At 60.5% G+C, this 18592-nt stretch overlaps 2 protein-coding genes across 2 annotated transcripts in view; one reads left to right on the top strand and one right to left on the bottom strand.

The window, feature by feature from the left end:
* Positions 1-18592, top strand: part of RSPH14 (radial spoke head 14 homolog) — a 60693-nt gene that overhangs the window by 1965 nt on the left and 40136 nt on the right. Inside the window, exon 3 of the mRNA XM_022551199.3 lies at positions 1974-2092. Coding sequence (XP_022406907.2) covers positions 1974-2092 — 119 coding nt within the window. The remainder of the gene's footprint in view (positions 1-1973; positions 2093-18592) is intronic.
* The window catches only part of GNAZ (G protein subunit alpha z), a 42940-nt gene continuing 31524 nt past the window's right edge, over positions 7177-18592 (bottom strand). The window contains exon 3 of the mRNA XM_022551194.2: positions 7177-9645. Within this exon, the coding sequence (XP_022406902.1) occupies positions 9301-9645 (345 nt within the window). The 3' untranslated portion in view covers positions 7177-9300. The remainder of the gene's footprint in view (positions 9646-18592) is intronic.

Here is an 18592-nt window from a genome sequence, read left to right as displayed (position 1 = left end):
CTCTCTCCGGACCCGATTTGGACATTAGGAGTAACCCCAGGGAGGGTGACGGAGGCTGAGAGGAGGGATGCTTGAAGTTTGGGGATTACAGGAAACTACGAGCCCAGTGACAGTGACCATAGGTCTGTTTATCCTCATAGGAGGTGTGGGGGGTGGTTCCCGGCTGTAACCACTTTAGCAGGGCGACTCGGTGCAGAAACTGTCACCGACTGAGGACCTGATGTGACTGGCACACTGTTCTCCAATGTCCCTCCCAGCACCACTGCAAGGGGTGGGGAGGAGCCCGGAGCAGGCAGCTGGTGTGCCCAGGGTCCAGGATTCCAAGACCCAGCTCACTCTAGCACACCACGCTGGACAAAGGGCAGAAGTGACCGGGGCCGACTTCTGAAGTCCGCCGGGCTCAATGGTCATCTCACCCCTCAAGCCCTGAGTGACTGCCCACGTTGAAACCTCCTGCCTTCCTGGATCCACACGAGGAGTGAGCGTGGAAGCCAGGGGCCTGGCCTCTTGTCACCTTGGGGAGTTACAGCTTACAGAGCTGACTTACCAGCAGGGTGACTCGGAGCGGGCACCTGGGTGCAGAGTGAAGAGGCCCGGACACGTCACACCGGGGGTCAGGGAAGGCCCCCGCAACTTGGGGGTCCCACTGTGATTTCCTTCTCCCAGAACGACTCATACGGCCCTCACGGCAGAGCACGGCCAGGCACTTCCTGTGTGCTGGGCACTGGGCCAGGCCCCGCTCTGACTTCTCATTTACTTCTGACCTCAGCCTCAAGAGATGCAGCCTTGAAACCCTCACCAGATGTGACTGGGCCCAGCAGTTAGTTAGTTAATCAGAAGGAATGGTTAAAAAGCTAGGATTGGAAGAAATTGTATCTTCCCTTCAAACAGTTCATCTTAACCCCAAATCCCTAAGCGATTAGGCAGTCACCAATCCCTGTGCGCCTCTTCCTGGCTATGGGCCACTGCACGGAGCTTCCCATCATCTCTTTTGCCTAAACCAGCGCCTGTAACATCATGGAGCTTTGATTCTTTAAAGGAGAGCAAGCACTCAGATACAATGAAGTAATCTGCATGCAAAACCCTTCTAGAATCTTTACAATCATCTCACTATTTTTAAAATAAATTTATTTATTCATTTTTGGCTGCACTGGGTCCTTGTTGCTGCGTGTGGGCTTTCTCTAGCTGTGGCAAGCGGGGGCTACTCTTCGTTACAGTGCGCGGGCTTCTCATTGTGGTGGCTTCTCTTGTTGTGGAGCACGGTCTCTAGGTGTGCAGGCTTCAGTAGTCGTGGCACGTGGGCTTCGGTAGTTGTGGCTCATGGGATCTAGAGCGCAGGCTCAGTAGTTGTGGCGCACAGGCTTAGTTGTTCCACGGCATGTTGGATCTTCCCAGACCAGGGCTTGAACCCGCATCCCCTGCATTGGCAGGTGGATTCTTAACCACTGCGCCACCAGGGAAGCCCTATTTATTTATCTTTTTAGACACTGACCTTGGAGTTTCCCAAAACATTCACCTTTGTTTTCATAAGGAAATCAAAACAAAAACAAAAACCACCAACTCTCCTCCCATCGAATTGGCTTACCTGATATTCAGTGAATCTATATCATTGTAACAAGAAGCATAACAGGCCTACGTGGGTTTGGAGGCACGTGGCTGCCCTGGACAGTCCGCAGGTGTGTGCCCGGCAGGTGGAGAGAAGCGGTCAGCTCAGCCCGGCTGCTCAGGGGAGGTTGGTCATGCACTTCTGTTGCCTGGAGTCGTCCTCCACCACTCAGGCCGCACTGCTCTCACCTGACGTGAGGGCCACCCCCAGCCTGTGCCTTCTCTCCGGAGGCCGCAGGAATGCGGTCCCATCCAGCCGGCACAGGCTTAGGTTCCAGGGGCCGGGAGGGCAGGCAACCGCCTCTAGGTTCTTATTGGATCCTCTCGTGGCACGTTCGTTGTGTCTAAATCTCACCTCTCTTCCCCAGAGATGGCTTTTTAGAGCATGACGTCATCCACGCCCTGTCCTTCCTGCTGAGCGACCCCCAGTCAGCCTGCCGGGAGAACCTGCACCTGGCCTTCAAGCACCTGGCGCAGCTGCCTGCAGGTAGGCTCACCGTGGGCGCTCGGGTGGCCCTCGGCCTCCTCTCCTAGTCAGGCGCCTGCCGTGCCGATCACAATTTAGAGCATATTTTTTAAAAAGCTATGCTTTTACTAAGGTACCATATACATGTTAAAAAGGCACACGTCATACGTGAACGCTTGACTAACTTGTACTAAGTGAACCTGCCACTTCCGGGCACCGCTACCCAGATGAAGAAGTGTGCGGAGTATGGCCGGCACCTGCCCCTACCAGTCACCACCCCTCACCCAAACGTAAACCGGCTGATTTGTCTTCAGGTTATAAGACCACGGGTTAGTTTGTGCCTCTTTAAACTTGACATAAGTGGAAACATACAGTCTGTAGTATTTTGCTTCTAGCTTCTTCGTCTCTGTTGTGCGCTGTGTATTACTGATTTTTGCCCATTTGCTCTGCAGTGTGGTATGCACACTATATGGGGGCGCTACGGTTTGTTTATCCCCTCTGTTGCTGATGGCCATTTGAACTGTTTCTAGTGTGTGGCAGCTGAGAATACAGTGGTCGCTAACATTCTTACAAATGTCTTTCGATGGACATGTGTATGCATTTCTTTTGAGATACGCCTTGGAGAGAATTGCTGGGCCCAGGGCAACTTTATGTCCAGCTTTAGAAGGTACTACAAATGGCTTCCTAAAAGAGTTTTGCCAATTTAGCTCCCACCAGTAGCGTATGAGGGTCCCAGGCGTTCTGTATCCGCACCCACACTTGATTTTTTGGCTATGATGGTGGGTGTGTGCTTGCGTCTCACTTTGGTTTTCATTTGTATTTCCCTGGTGACAAGAGCCCTGTAAATGTCCTCTTGTGAGAAGCACCAGGGCGCGTTTTTAAGGAGGAAAGACCCCACCCCCGGGCTCACCGTCCCCTTCAGCTGACTGCTCCTGCCGATTTGATGCTGAGTCCAGGGTAATGGCCACCCGCTGACCGACCGCAGCTGGAGGGTTGAGATTCGTGTCCGGTTGATACCCATCCTGTCACAAGACACAATGAGCAATTTTAAATGAGGGGCTCATTCCAAGAGGCAGGATATCAGGCCTTAAAGGGGGTGCCTTAAGGCCGACATGGGCCTTAAGATGTCCCGGGCCAGGGGTTGGACAGACCAGGTCCCTCTGCCATCCCCTCGTTCCCCGTGTGCCCCTAGACAGGCTGCTTCCCTATCTGGGACGTTGAGGCTGATGGGACCCCCTGCTCCAGAGGCCTGAAGTGAGGACCAGGCGGGAACACTCCCCGAATCAAGGCCCAGAGAGAAATGACTAAGGGAACAGGTGCAGAGAGGCAGGCTGAGCAGAGCCCTGGGAGCTGGGGTTGCTGCCCGCCCAGCCGGGACCATACCCTCCTCTAGCTGGGCTGGGCTGGGTGTGCCAGGCCGGACAGCAGCACCCCGGGTGGTCTTTTTAAAAGACCACCCATCCCTGGCCCTATCCCACGTCACCTGGTGGGCCCTGCCCACATCTTCCTTGAACGCACCTTGGCTGGTTCTCCTGGGCGACCACGGTTGAGGGCCCCTGGGAATAGCGGGGCGTCTCCATAAGGGACCAGCTCTGGGGCTGAGCTCCATGGATGCCTCTGCTCACCGCTCAGGGACATTCCTTCCCGGGGTGTGGAGAGAGGGGCCTTGCCGTTCTCACTCATGGCTTTGAAACCCATTGGGACCCGTGCAAGCGCCCAGGGGCGAGAGAGATGATGATAACGGACATCAGGAACCGCCACCAGATTTGCTAAATCTTAACGTTCAACCATATTTCACAGTTGCTTGAGATTTTTGCTTAAAAAAAATAGAGCCCCCTGGGCTTCCCTGGTGGCGCAGTGGTTGAGAGTCCGCCTGCTGATGCAGGGGACACGGGTTCGTGCCCCGGTCCGGGAAGATCCCACGTGCCGCGGAGCGGCAGGGCCCGTGAGCCATGGCCGCTGAGCCTGCGCGTCCGGAGGCTGCGCTCCGCAACGGGAGAGGCCGCAACAGTGAGAGGCCCGCGTACTGCAAACAAAACAAAACAAAACAAAATACAGCCCCCTGTGAACCTCCCCCACCCAGCACCCTTTCTCCTGCCCTCCCTGGAGCCACCAATAGTGGGTGACTTCATCCCCAACATATGTCTTTGTATTATTCCCTGGCGGTCCAGTGGTTAGGATTCTGCGCTTCCACTGAAGGGGGCATAGGTGTAATTATATATAGATCTTGCCTTCCATGTTTTAAAGCTCTCTAAATGGATTTTGCTGTACGTATCCCTTCGGTACTTGAAAAACCTAATGCTATCATTGGGAATGTACCCATGTGTGTCACGGGCTCCATTTCCTGATTATAACCCCAGCCTGCCCATCCCCTGTTTGAACGTGTGTACTTACATTCAGTGAACTTACTCCAGTCCGGCGGACCTGCATGAGCTGGTTTTCCCCAGGGCTTCCCCAGAGAAGGGCGTCATGGGGCCAGAGAGCACAATTGCTTCCCAGCTGGAGAGCCCGTCGTGCTCCCTCCCAGCAGCCTGGCCGAGTGCTAAGCCGTGTAGCTGTCGCTGTCCTATGGCTCTGCCATCCCCCAAGGCTGGGAAGGGGCGTCTTCTCTCTGCCTAGCACCGCCTCCATCTCCTCTCCTGCCGGGGCCTCCCAGGAGCCTGAGCCCATTCTGCTGAGTTGTTTTTTCCATTTCTCATTGATTTGAGGGAGTGCTTCGTTTATCCGAGATTCTAACACTTTGCTGGTCACACATATTGCAAATATCACTTCCCAGGCTATCTGCGTGGCTTTTCTCTGTTTGTTTATTCATTGGTCCAGCAGTTTTTCATTTGAATAGTAGTGAGTTTCATCAATCTTTTCCTTTGTGACTTTTTTCTTTTTTTTGGTGTTGTTTAAGAGAATTTGGTGCTAATAGCTCATGGAAGTATCCTGCCATATTTTCTTCTGAAAGTGAAAGAATTTTGCTTTTCACACTCAGTCCGAGAAGGTACCTGGGCCAGCCCAACGCTGTCTTAATTACAAAAGCTCTAGGTATTCTGGGTTCTGGTGGACAGGCTGGAATCCGCAAGCACTAGGCTCACCATGGGGAGCAGGGGGGTGTAGTTTGCACTTTATCGTAGGATTTATCACAGGAGTCCGTGCCCAGAGGGAGGCCTGGGACACTCTGGGGAGGGGTAGGTAGCAGTGGGTGGGGTGGGGTGGGTAGCTAGAGGGAGGGAGGGGGACATGCAGTGTGGTAGGCGCCCCAGGAGGACCATCTGAGGGTCCCCTGAGCGCAGCAGCTCCTGGGTTGGCCCGTGTAGCCGTGTCCTGGGGGTGTCCTCGCTGGGCCTGTGGGTGGGGGTCTGGGTGGGTGAGGGCATCTACTTCTGGGGCTGCGCTCTTACCAGCGTGGGGCCTCGGGCGCTAGCGAAGCCCATCGGGAGCAACAGGTCACAGGGGGCCAGCGGCTCTTCCGGGACGGTCTGCATGCAGGGCGCAGCGGCTCTCGTGCTGGTGGTCATGGGTCTGGGTTCTCTGTCCACGGCCACGACCAGAAGGACCCTCTGCACCTGGCGGAGTGCTGGGCACGTGTCTGGCACTCAACAAATACTGGTGGTTTAGCAGTTTCTATGCAGGATTTTAAAGGACTATTTGTCGGTTGTTTTCCTGCTGCACTTCACGCCCATGTGTTGGGGTATCTGTGGGGACGAGGCCTTTTCTGGGCCCTGGCGCCCGGCCAGGTCCAGCTGGCTGCGTGGTTTCCCAAAGTGGCCAGCAGGGGGCGCCGCAGGACAGGCCGCCGCCCAGCAGGGCTGCTCTGGCTCTCAGGCCTGGACCTGCTTGTCAGGAGAGGAGAAACCGGGATTGTGGGGCAAATGCCAGGCGCCCCGTCTTCCAGGCCCTGAGTGACTGGCCGCCAGGGATGCTGGAGGAACCCGTCTCCTCCCTGTGTGGACACAGCATCCTGTAGGAGAGGGCTCCAGGCTGACACCCAGGATTCCTCTGTAACTGGATTTGGGGGCCCCCTGGAAGTGTCCCCAACCCCTCGGGCCCTCTGATGGTGGTCTCAGGCCCTGCCTGGCACACATAGTGCTGGGCGCTGAGAGCCGCCGGCCCACCTTTAGGGCAGCTCCACTGTCCCGCTGTCCCGACCCATTCATGTGCAGCTGGGCTGTGGGCAGAGGCAGGCGCCCTCCCTGCCCAGAGGAGAGAGGCAGGGCTGGGCGGGGAGGCGGCGGGGGCATTCCTGGCATCCTGCCATCACCACTGGGGGCTGGAGAGAGATGGGGGCACTGCATCCGTGGGAGCACAGGGTGAGGGGTGGACATCCTCAGCCTGACAGCCTTTGGCGGACAGTAGACCCCCCTCCCCACCCAGACTTAGCAAAGCACGAGGCCCCCCCCCCCAGTGGTGACCCTGCCCCTCTGGCAAGGTGATCCTCTCCCCTCAGGGCCGTCCTCCACCAACTCTGGCCCCCTCTCCCCATCCCCTCTGCTGGGCCTGGGCTTGCAGCTAACACCGCGTCTGTGGACCTCTCTGGATGCAGCTTAGCACGTGCCTCCCCCGTGCCAGGCACTGCTCAGGCGGCAGCAGGGGAAGGAGGCGGGTCAGACGGTGCAAACACCCCTTCCCACCTCACCCTGGCCTGGGCGCTCTTCCATGGCCTGGGGTGCTGGGCCCTGAGGGGATGATGGATCTTGGGCCGTGAGGATGGGGACGGTCCTGTCAGCAGAGGGATCAGCTGGTGAGAGGAAGAACCGGAGCAGATAAAGACTGTGGGGGATGCGGGGAGGGGACCACTGTCCCAGGGAAGCCTCCCCCCTCCTTGAACACATCTGGGCAGGAGGCAGAATCCTTCCATTTCCCTCTCACTGTGTATTTTTAGTTAAAGATGCTCACGCTGAGATTACTGCTCTTTTCACAGCTGGCATTAAAGTGCAAAATAAGTCTCAAAGATCTTAAGTCACACGTTATTTCTTATAAAAAAGCCCCCTTGGGTTTTCGCTGTTTGGTGATGTGGGAAGGCGTGAAGGGGACCCCCACGTGGGCTCAGGGGTGGGGGGAACAAGAGCCAGGTCCGCGTGTCTGAGTGCTGTGTACCTGCACACGTGTGTGTCTGTCTGTATCCCTCCCTTGGGGCTTCATGTCCGGTCCTGGGTTTGAGGAGGCGACATGGGGTAGCTCTGTGCCCCCGTGGGCTCCTGCCCTGGCCGTCCAGGTGCAGAGCTGGGCGAGGACCCAGGTCTTGGACCCAGGTGTTGGGAGGCACCGGCCCCCTCTGCTCCTCCCGGGGAGGATGGCTCCACTGCTCCCTGACCTTGACCTTGGGCATCTTGCCTCATCTGTAAAATGGGTCGCCACTGACACCCCGCCGCAGGGATGAGTGTGGAATAAGATAGTCTGCAAGGAGCCCGGTGCAGTGTGAACAAACTTCCTTGTGTTTTCCATCCCTTGGCCCCCTAACCACACTGGCGAGTCAGCCAACGGTGGGCCGGTGGGGCCCCTCCTCCAAACACCCTGCAGGCTCGCCGTTCATGCCGGGGGGCTGTCAGCACCCTCCAGGCCCACTGGGCATCTCTTCCGCTCTGTGGGGATGATTCTGACCCTAGTGGAGGTGTCTTTAGGGTGGGGGGGAGTCCAGGTGATGGTGCAGCCTGGGCTGGTGCCATCATTACCCCCAAACCTCAGCCCCTTGGGACACACAGGCCTGGCAGATCTCCCTCTTTTGCAGCGTCTTTCTACTCTTCGGGTTGTTTGTTCTTGACATTCATTTCAAAATGGTTTTTCCTAAACATGTGGAGGGAGTGGGGAGAGAAAAAGGAACCTCAGCACGGACAGTGTCCCCGCCACCCTCCTGCATGCCGTCCACGCACACAGCACTCGGGACGAGGCTCGGCTCATTCAGGATATTTTATTTTCGTAAAGTAGACAATCTCGGACTTTCGTGCGATCACCAGCTCCTCTTTCCCTCTCGACATCCCTTAAAGTCCTTGGCTGTGACTCCTCACACCAACCTCGGGCTCAGGGTACCAAAGGCCGAGAGGAGGTTTGGCAAGGGCTCTGGCGGCGCCTTCGTGTTTGCACACGGCCCTCAGCCAAGGTAATCCACGTGGCGGTGGCGGTGGCAGTGCCCCGGGCCCTGGGCAGGAAGGGCCTCCCTCAGGCTGCGAGGCGGCCGAGCCTTCACAGGAGTCGAGGCTGCCCTCTGGCCTCCCTTTCCTCCACTTGCAGAAAAGCCACAGGTAATTTACTCTTTAAATACCAAGACATTTAGCTATTGTTCGTTCGCTCCTGGGTGAAGGACCTTCTTTAAATACATCACATTTATTTTCTGAAAGAAAAACGAAGTGGAAACCGCACCAGTAACAAGAGGACGCTGCACGGGCTTATGTACAACTCGGCGCCGAGGCTGCTGCCGGGCGCAGAGGGACAGACTTGTCCAGGTAACAATTTTACACTCAGCAAAGCCAGACACGAAAAGGACCACCCGGAAAAAAAAATAGGTTTTGAAAATCTGCATTTAAAAAAGAATACTCAACTGCATTGGAAATTTTCTGTATTTCTGCGAAACACCACGAGATTTGGCCAAAAAAAAAAAAAAAAAGAAAGAAAAGAAAAAGGATGTCAGAGGAGAAAAACCAGGTTTCGGTTTATAAAACGTCCGACTCGTAGAAGAAAAGCTGGCGCCCAGCTCGCCGGGTCCGAGACAAGTCGCGCCACGCGCGTCACCATGTGGAGTTTCGCTGCATATTCTGAAGCGGTTTAAAAAGAGCTGTGAGTGGCCGGAGGGCTGGTCAGTGCTGTCGCAGGCCTGGTGCCCGGTCCCAGCGCGCACGTGGGGCGGCGTGGCCCCTGCTCTGGGTCTCCTCCCAGGGAGCCGGCCGCCCCTCCCTGTGGTCCCTCGGACCCCCATGCAGAGTGGGGCCACGTCGGGAAGGCAGGGTTATGTGGCAGGAGGGGCTCGGGGTGGACTTGGTGACAGCTCCTCAAGTCTTCACAGGCCCTCAGCTACGCGGGGAGCCTGCTGTCTACAGAGCGTGCGCGCGTGTGTGTGTGCGTGTGTGTGCGCAAGTGTGTCTACTTACCTAGCGATCTATCCGTACATATTCATGTTTGCGGAAACGTGGGGGCCGAGGAGGCGGGGCGGGGGACACGCTCCGGGCCCCCGTTTTCTGCCCCCGTGCTGGTCACCAGCGTGGGTGGGGGTGTGATGCCCCAGTCTCGCCACAGCCGACGCTGGCTCCTCAGCAGAGGCCGATGTACTTGAGGTTGTTCTGGATGATGACGTCGGTCACGGCGTCAAACACGAACTGGATGTTACTGGTGTCGGTGGCACAGGTGAAGTGGGAGTAGATCTCCTTGGTCTCCTTGTTGCGGTTCAGGTCCTCGAACTGCCGCTGGATGTAGACGGCGGCCTCCTCGTAGGTGTTCTGGCCGCTGTACTCGGGGAAGCACACGGTGAGTGGGATGCGCCGGATCTTCTGCGCCAGCAGGTCCTTCTTGTTGAGGAAGAGGATGAGGGAGGTGCTGACGAACCAGTTGTTGTTGCAGATGGAGTCAAAGAGGCGCAGGCTCTCCGCCATCCGGCTCTGGGGGGGGGGAGGGGGGGCGGTCAGCACAGCCTGGCCCTGGTAGGCCCAAGAGCACCCTCCCCGCCGGGCCCCAGCTGGCCCTGTGCTCTCCAACTCCGCTGGCCCCCTCTGGCCCCCGTGGTCGCTGACAGCACGTGGCTTCGGGGCTGCCGGCTGGGGCCCCCGCGCCTGCACGGGCAAGCCCCGCCTCCCATGGGGGCACTGTCGCTGCATCCCCCGCAGGCAGCACGTGGGCAGCCTCCCCGGCAGTCAGCTACGCCTGCTGGGGTTTGGCTGGCCCCGTGCCTCCATCCTGCCAGGCAGGGCATCAGTCCTCACTGGAGTCCGCGAGGGGGAGGCCTGTGTTCACGAAAGCAAGGGTGCAGGGCAGAGCTGGGCAGGCCTGGCCCCTGCCGGCGGTGCTCACTCAAGGCCACACGGAGGATCCCGTGGCCGCCCCGCCCCCACCAGCACAGAGGACGCGAGGATGGCGGCCAGGAGGCACCGTGACCACAGAGCGTGGCCCCGGCCCTCTCTACCTCCCCTTGAGGACCGTGACCCTGCTGCGGAGCCTCTGGGTTTTCAAGGAACCCAGGGCCCTCGTCTGACTCCCACGCACAACTGACCGTCCTACTTCTAAAGGGACTCCTGCTGCTGGTGAAAGCTGCCCCGTGTTTGAAAGTAAAATGAATGAGATGAGCGTCCCAAGTGTGGGGCCAGTGTAGACCGGAGGTATCGGATTTAAGGACTTTTCTGACGATGTGGTAACAACAGGGAAGCTGCAGCTGGTGCTGATGGGTGCACACAGGCACCGGCCTGCTCCACCCTCACACCTTCCTATCCCCATTCTGCAGATAAAGAAACTGAGGCCTGGAGAGGCAGGAAATGGGCTCTAAGTCCCACGGCCAGGAGCTCTAGGCTTGCTGCTCCTCCAAGGTGGACGGGCAGTGCTGCTGGCCCTAGGGTGCCAGTGGCCGGGGGAGGCCCCACAAAACCCTGCATTCCCACAGAACCTGCCTTCTCTGAGAGACATGGTCTGACAGCATCAGTGCTGAGAAGGAGCCACCGCCCCCCACCACAACGTAGACATTGCCTCAAGGTCCTGCACTCCACCGGGGAGGGCCCGTTTCCAAAACCCACCCTGTGCCTTCTTTAGAACAAGCTCAGGAACAACAGACGCTCCGAAAGCGAGTAGTGTCAGGTCTTGGGTGTGTGCGGGGTGGGGTAAGCCTTCTGCAGAGAGAAACAGGATGCAGGACCCCCAGGCGTGCCTGGAGGAGCGGATGACGTTCCACACGCAGTTACGTGGTGGTCCAGGAATGTTACATTCTACTGGGTAGTAATTAGTGCTAACGGATTCCCGGAAGCTGCGTGGTAGGGACCAGCAGGGCTGTCATAGCTCATGGGAATGACGTCATAATCAGACGCTGTGCTTCTGACCCCAGATTTCACATCAGGTAAATAACAGATGTGGCCATTAGCATGTATTCATTAATCCACTGAGCAGACACTTGCTGAGCAGGCTCTGAGGGCCGCCAGCAGGTCCCAGGTCTCGTGCCGGTGACGGGGCCCCAGAGACGAGAGGCCAGTGGCCAGGCCAGGCCAAGCCCTGGGTGTGGAGTGGCGTTCAAGGATGGGTGGGCAAGCGTGGAGTGGGGCCAGGCACGGGTGCTGGGATGAGCATCCGCACAGGGCCTGGGCCTGCCTCCACGTACCCTGCTAGGTCACTGGGGGGGAGAGCCAGGTGCCTCCCGCATCCAGGCCAGCTGCTCCTGCTGAAACAGTGCACGTGTGCCGAGAGGGGTCGGTCCTCCAGGGCATGTGTGCGTGGGAAGAGCTCAGCTGCCACGTCCTGCGTGGAGCAGGCCCCCGGGCCCCGACAGGCTGCGTCTGCCCTTCCTGCTCAGCGCACCCCAGGCTGACTTCAGACCCCAGGGGCCGGCCCCTCTACCCCACAGACGTCCCTCCGAGCCTCGCCAGGCAACAGAGGGCAGAGGAGGCCGGCAGGACGGGCACTGCTGTGCGGCCTGAGCAGGACAGACAGACGCCCCTCGTGTCCGGCCCTTGCCCACACCTGGGGCTCCTCTTGCTCTCCAGGCAGGTGGGGCTCAGGTTTCCCTGTTCCCTCCCTCTCCCTTGGGACAAACCGTGGGGACCCACACGGGCCATCCTTTAGGCGGGCAGCGCTCAGGGAGCCCGTGGGAGGCACTGACTGGCCGGGCTGGACAAACACAGGAGCCTGGGAGCTCCACCTGCTCTCCCCTAAAGCCGCTGGCTGAGCACGGCGAAGGGGGCACTGTGCCCCGGGACCCACCACACAGAGGTCCCTCAGCCAGGAGAGGAGCCATCCCAGAAGGCACTAGGCGGGCAGGGGGAGCTGGAGCCCCTTGGTGCTACCACCACTGCTGTGCAGGCTCCTGGAGCCAGAGCAGGAGCCCGAGCATGGGCGCGCAGGCCGAGCAGCATGCTGACACCTGAATCACAGATCACTGAGAAAGGAACGTGCTGTTTTGAGCCGTAACTCTGGAAACCGTGAGAAGCACGCACAAGAGTATGCGTACGGGAGGAAGGCGCACCGGGCAGGGCCTCCCCCAGGGCCCCCTCCCCGTTTGGCTCGCCCTCCGTGGCCTCACCCACGACTCCTCTTCCCAGCCCCGCACCCCGGCGCCCCCTCCTGCCGCACACGTCTGGGGTGCTCTGGTACCAGGATGGAATCCCAGTCCCTCGGTCTGCGTTCAGGGCCTCCCTGGTCCTGAGGGTGTGCTCAGCCTGGGGGCCAGCTGTGGCCCCGTTCTCCCCGACGCCTCCCTGGCACCCGGTTCTGACTCTACCCACTTGGTGCTGTGGGTCACAGGGTTGGGCCCCGTCCTCGTGTGGTCCACTGGGCCCTGGGGTGAATGAAGCTGGGGCAGCTTTGGAGTCACCGGACTCTGCCTGTCTTGCCATGACTTCCACCAGCCTGACGCAGACATCCTCTCGCTGCAAGCCGGGGAGGCCACCCACCTCACACAGGGGATGGGGCCCTGGACAGGCAACTCCCAGAGCTGGGTGAGGACCCCGTGTCTGCACCAACCCCAGCGCTCCCCCAGCAGGAGGCCCTCCACGCCCTCAGCTCTGCAGCTGCTCCTCCCAGGAGAAAATCCCCCACGACTGCTTGCCTGCGATGCCACCCAGGGCTCTGGTGCCCACCCAGCTCTCTCCAGGAGCTGCTCACAGTGAGAAACACCGTGTACGGAGATGACACACAGCAGATGACTCCCGTCAGACCCTGGGCGGCGGTGGCGATCCCACGCTCGGGAAGGGGCGGGAACCAGTGATTTGTAACAGCACACGTCAGACCCTGGGAGGCAGCTGGACAGTCCCCAGGGTGGCGCACAAGTCATTTCTCAGCCATTTGCAGAGAAAGCTCCTGCTTGGACACGTCCGAATACACTCAACCTCACCGAACAGACTGGACTTTCCCCAGGGGGCTGCAGCTGGTGACCCCCCTCTGAGGGGCTTCCAGCTTGCTGGTCGGAGACTGGAATCTTTGCTAAGTGCCGAGCTCAGTGGTGGAGGCCTTTACCCTGAGCACAACCGCCACGTGACAGCACCCGTGGTGGCCTGGACCAGACCGGCTCCTGGAACATCCTGAGGAGGCTGGGGCTGGGGCGCGAAGGGGAGCCTCGGCCCTGGTCCCCCATGAAGGCTCCCCTGAGTCAAGAAAGGGCAGGTGTCCCTGTTATGGGTACAGATTTGCGGCCTGGGGTTCGCTCTCACCACCAGGGCTCGCTGAACCTTGGACAAGTCCTTTCTCCTCTCCCGGCCTCAGTGTCCTCATCTGTAAAATGGGGACGATCACGGCACCCAGCAGCAGGACTGCTGCAGGAGCAACACAGTGTTGGTTTGAGAGGAACCAGGTTTGCTGGGCCTCGGCCTGTGGCTGCCTTCCCAGCAGACAGTCTGCATGCCACTCACTGCCGGCGCCCTGGCACTGGGGTGACCTCATCTCCTCTTGTCCAAGACCTGCCTCCCTCCCCACCGGCACAGAGCCTCTGTGGGAGGTGGGATGGAGAGGGAGGGATCTGGACTCTGCAGACCCGGCTCGGCTGCCATCCTGAGCCCCCAGGGCCACCAGCACCTCCCTCCAGGCTGCTGGCTCCCAGCTCTGCCTGGTTCCTCTGCTCTGGGGGCTCCATAACTGCTCAGCCTGGAGACCCAACGGCTGCCCAGAACCTGTGACACCCACTCAGCCCCTCGCTCACTGTTGCAGGGGCACAGGACAGCACCGATTGCCAGGCGAGCATTTCCTTGATTTAATAGGCCAAGAGGGCTGCCTTTGGCTTCCTCGCGGGCTGGCTGGCGGGCACTGGCCCCAAATGTGGACGCCCAAGTCCAGCCCTGCACTCTACAAAAGGGGAGCACGGGTTCCCCAACAGGCAAGGGAGCCACCCAAACGCTGACTGCTCGGCTCGCCCTGGGCACAGCAGAGGCTCCAGTCCCAGACCTCATAAAGTGCTGGTGATGTCAAGGTTTCAGCCCTTCCTAGAACCGGCCCAAACCCCAGGGCCCGGGAGACCCGGAAACCCCAGCCCGCCGGCACGCCAACAACCTTCACCGCTAGGCCCGCAGCCCCGCCCCTCCTCAGCCTCCGTGGGCAGAGGCGCTCCAGGCGCCCTTCTAGGTGTGAGGAGGACGGAGGAGAGGTGAGCTTGTGGAGTGGCCAACGAGGGCCAGAACCCCTGCTCTGCCAGCCGCCAGCTCCTGTTTGTTCTGAGCCTCAGTTTCCCCACCTGTACAGCATGGTCTGTTAGGGATCCTGCTCACGAGGCTGGGGGCTAAAACGTGACACTTCTGGAAAGTTGAGTCTCCATGCCGGGCACCAGTGACCAGAGCAGCCATCACGGCATGACTCAGAGATAAAAGGGGAGGTGGCCTGGAGCAGGGGGTCCTGTGAGGCTAGGATGAGGCAACAGGAAGCCAGCCATGGCCAAGGCCTGGGGCCGCAACGGGCAGCCGGCAGGGGGAAGAGGATGCAGCGGGGCTGGGCCTTGGCGCTGGCTCGGCTGCTTGGGGCTCAGAGCCCAGGGAGGCTCTGTCCCGCCCTGGGACTCAGGTTTCTCGTCCCTAACACGAGTTCTCAGTTCCGTTTCAGTCTGGGAAGCCCAGGTCTGCCTGTTGTAGGAGCGCCTGGAGTGTTTGTTCTTGGGAACTGTGAATTTAGCTTTAAACGCTGGAAGCAGAGCTGGGAAGCTGGGCTGAGGACATGAATGAGCTCCATTCACCACGATGGTGCCAGCCCTGAGGCTCAGCCACCAGGCCCCACCCGGGCAATGGTGCCAGGCTCCAAGGGCGCCGAGGGTGGGACCGGGCAGTGAGGCCTCCTGGCAGCACCCTGGCTGCATGGGCCAAGGGGGAGGGTCCAGCCAGGGCTGGATATCGAGCTGGCACCAACAGCCAAGCCTCTGATCCCTCTGTGGTGGTGTGGCTCGAGGGGTGCGGAGGCGCGGCTGACCCAGCGAGCGGCACGTCCCAAAGGGAAGTCTGGGGTCGTCCTCTGTGCGGCGCTGACTGCCCTCCCCGCCTCCACTGCCCGGGAGGCAGGTGAGGCCCGGAGCCCTGTGCTCTGGGCCTGGTGGGTGGGAGGAGCCCCCGAGACCTCCCTGGCCCACCCTGAGCCCTGCCAGGGGAGCCGGGCTTGGACATCCCCAGCCTTCTCCAGCGGGGAGAGGGCGAGTGGGCCCTACCGTCACACCCAGGTCCCGAGGTCCGGGCAGGTGCACAGGGGTGGGGGTGGCGGGGCCTGTGTTAGATGCATCTGCAGCTGTGGAAAGGTGTGAAGACAGGATTGCACCTCCAAAGTAAAACCCCTCCAAGGATGGCACTGGTTGCTCAGGGAAATAACTTATTCTTTGTCACCAAAGATGTGGGGGGCTGGTCGTTGGGGGTGAGAGAGGGGTGTCTTTATCTTCATGCAAAGCTGCAGAGAAGTCTAGTGCGGCCTGGGGGTGCTCAGGGGGCCCTGCTGGGAGGTGCCTTGGGCTCCGTGGGGAAGAGGCTGGGCCCAGCCCTCAGGCTGCCCAGTGGCTTGAAGCCCTGAGCTCCCCTACTCGTCCACCGAGGGTCCTTATCCTTCCGGAGCTTATTTCCCTTTTGGGGCTCCAGCTTGTCTCGGGTCGTGGAGGTGGCTCAGGGGAGCAAGGCCCTGGCTTGCGTCTGCCCTTAGGCTGCGGGGTGCAGGCAGGAGGGCTCCCTGGGATCTGGGTGGGGTGGCAAGAAGCAGAGCAACAGCCCCAGACTGAGCTGGAGGCCTCAGGCAGCGAGGCAGCATGGCCGCGCTGTCCTGGCAGAAGCCCAGCGCAGAGCCGGTGCAGGAGATGACTCAGACCTCCACTCACGCCCGCAGGGATGGGAATGGGACGCTCGGGCCTCCCCAGGCAGCCCTGGCTCCCCACTGTCACCAGAATCTGTGTTTCTCCACACACACACACACCCACCCCCAGTATCGCGTCCCTCATTGGAAGTGTTTGCAGGAGGGCAGGGCCTGTGTGCTTGGCTCACCCAGGCCTGGATGGAGTCACTATAGCCCTGTGCAGACAAGAGAGCAGATGTGGTGGTGGTCCAGCGCCCACAGGGAGATGCAGGCGAGAAGGCCTCAGAGCTGCCCTCTGCGCTGGCCAGCGCAGGAGTGGGGCAGCCCCTCGGGCCCTTCCTAACACTGAGAGTCTGTGACAGCAGCTGCCCAGGGCAGCTGCTCCCCTCCCTTGGTTGCGCTTATACTCAGACACTCAGCATGCAGTTTCCATGGCAACCGGGGAGGAAGCCTCCACCCTCGGGCCTCGCACAGCAGCACAGCAACCCAGACCGAAGGCAGAAGACGCTCCATCTTTGAGCTGGGCCAGGTGTCCCTCTCCACAGGGGCACATAGGCCCAGCCCTGGCTGGCTGGCCAGACCACACTGTCCATCACTGTCTACTTCTTGGGAGTAGGGGGGGGCCTCCGGGTGTTGAGGGTATCTCACTCTCCCTGGCGGGCAGGGCAGTGGGCAGGGAAGAGGGGAGGTCCTTCTGGTACCGGCTCCTGCCTGCAGTGCCCTGGGTGGGTGGCACTCCCGGTGGGAGTGGCGGGGGTGGGATTGTTACGGAAGGATGGTGCCTCGCCCTCGACAGCTGCCCCTGGAGGCTCTGGGCCTTGCTCCTCCTCTGCGTGGAGGCTGCTGTGATGTGCAGAGGTCCAGCTCTCTGCTCCTCTCAGAGCAGTGGCTGTGAGGGCTTCTCCCCACATCCCTGCTTATGGATGTGGAAATGGGGGCTGTGAGGGCCAGCCTGGCCTGCCCAGGCCCCTCTGCCCCAAGGAGAGCTTCCGATGGCCACAGCCACCCCTTGGTCCTTGCCATCCCCATCCGGCTCCTGGCCTCAGGCAACGGGGAGGTGCCTGGGGACAGAGCTGGATGACCGGGGTCAAGTTCAGACCAACCTGGTTAGCGCTCCTCACTTCTTCCTCCCCCAAGCCTAAGTGCTGGCCGCGCCAGAATGGAGAATTGGATTAATGAGGCTAAGGGATCAATGAGCCCCTGACTGTCCCCGGGGCTCATCTGCACGGGCGGCCCAGAGTGGGTGGTGCCGCAGCCTGTGCGGGGGCAACAGGGCGAGCTGGGGGTGCTGCCGCCCTCCCCCTTCTCTCTCTGGGGTGGGCAGCGTTCCCACTTGGCTGCCCAGGGTCAGTGCACCCATTCCTCAAGTCTGGGCCCTCGAGCCCACGGAGCCACACTGCCCCTGCACCCTGTGGGCCCTGGGGACACCCAGACCAAGATCGACTGGCACGGCCCTGCCGCACAGGCAGCTCACTCCCCGTGCCCCTCCCGCCGCCGCCTTCCCCTCCACCAGGCACAGCCATGGCGCTTCTCGGCACCCCGTCCCCCTTCCAGTCCCTCAGCACGTTCCTACCCCACCCTCTCGTGTCCCTGGGACCTCAGAGGCCTCCCAGTGCAGGCCCTGATCCCCTACTCTGACCCTTGGCACCAGACGCCCACTCAAACCAGCCCCACCCCCCATCTTCTGTCTGACCCCCTTTCTCCCCGGCTCACTTCAGCTTTAGGGCTCCCTGGGTGATGTGAGCGGGTCAGGCTGAAAGGAGTGGGGGCCTGAGCGAGGAGCCCTGAGGCAGCCCCACCCCAAGCCCCCATGGCTGCCTCGGCTGGCCTTGGACTTGACCTCACCCAAGAGTTTCAGGTCCTGCCAACCAGGAGATAGCAGTTATTCTGGGCTGTCGGGAAGTGAGTCACGGTAGAAACGTGGTCGACAGGCAGTGACAGGAAGCTGGAGGCCCAGCATCCCTACCACCGACACTGGTGTCCAAGATCCAAGCCCGGCCTCTCCCGGCACCTTTCCCTGGACGTCAAGCAGTCACTCTCGGAAACACAGAGAGAAGCAAGGGGCAATCCTGGCTTAAGAGAACTGAGGCCCTAGGAGCGGACACACGTGCACTGACCACCCAGTGCCAAGCCAGCAAGCTGGGGCAGGTGGCATGGAGGGAGGGCACTGTCTGGCTGCCTCTGCCAGGGGAGGCAGTACCCACGAGTGGACACAACCCCCCGACAGAGGCCAGGGTCCCGGAGTCGGGCCATGGGCTCTACCTGCAACTGTCCAGTTGACGGCACCTCCAGCCACACCTGGAATCTCCTTCCCACCTCTCCCTGCCTCTGCTCCGCGTCTCTGCAACCTGGGGTCACTTCGCTGCCCTGTGCATAGCCCTCCAGCAGCTCCCATCCCAGCGGGGTGACCTGGCACCTTCTGCCTGGCCCCAACTCATCCCCGCGTGGGGCCTTCACCAGGCTGTCCTCCCCTGGGTCCCGGCGGAGGGGTGGGCTCTCAAGGGCATCCCTGAGCCTCCCTGAAGTAGCCAGTCGCCAGCTGGAACCCTTCTGTTGATTTGCTGTGGCTTTGAGCACCACCACCCGGTCTGCGGGGGCTGCTCTCTCCAGCGC

The sequence above is a fragment of the Delphinapterus leucas genome, chromosome 14 (genome assembly GCF_059928025.1).
Source record: "Delphinapterus leucas isolate spDelLeu-1000000601 "Yukka" chromosome 14, BTC_Dleu_Yukka2, whole genome shotgun sequence".
In the NCBI taxonomy this organism is placed as follows: domain Eukaryota; kingdom Metazoa; phylum Chordata; class Mammalia; order Artiodactyla; family Monodontidae; genus Delphinapterus; species Delphinapterus leucas.
Note: the sequence above shows the minus strand (reverse complement) of the source record. Positions and strands in the feature narration are given on the sequence as shown.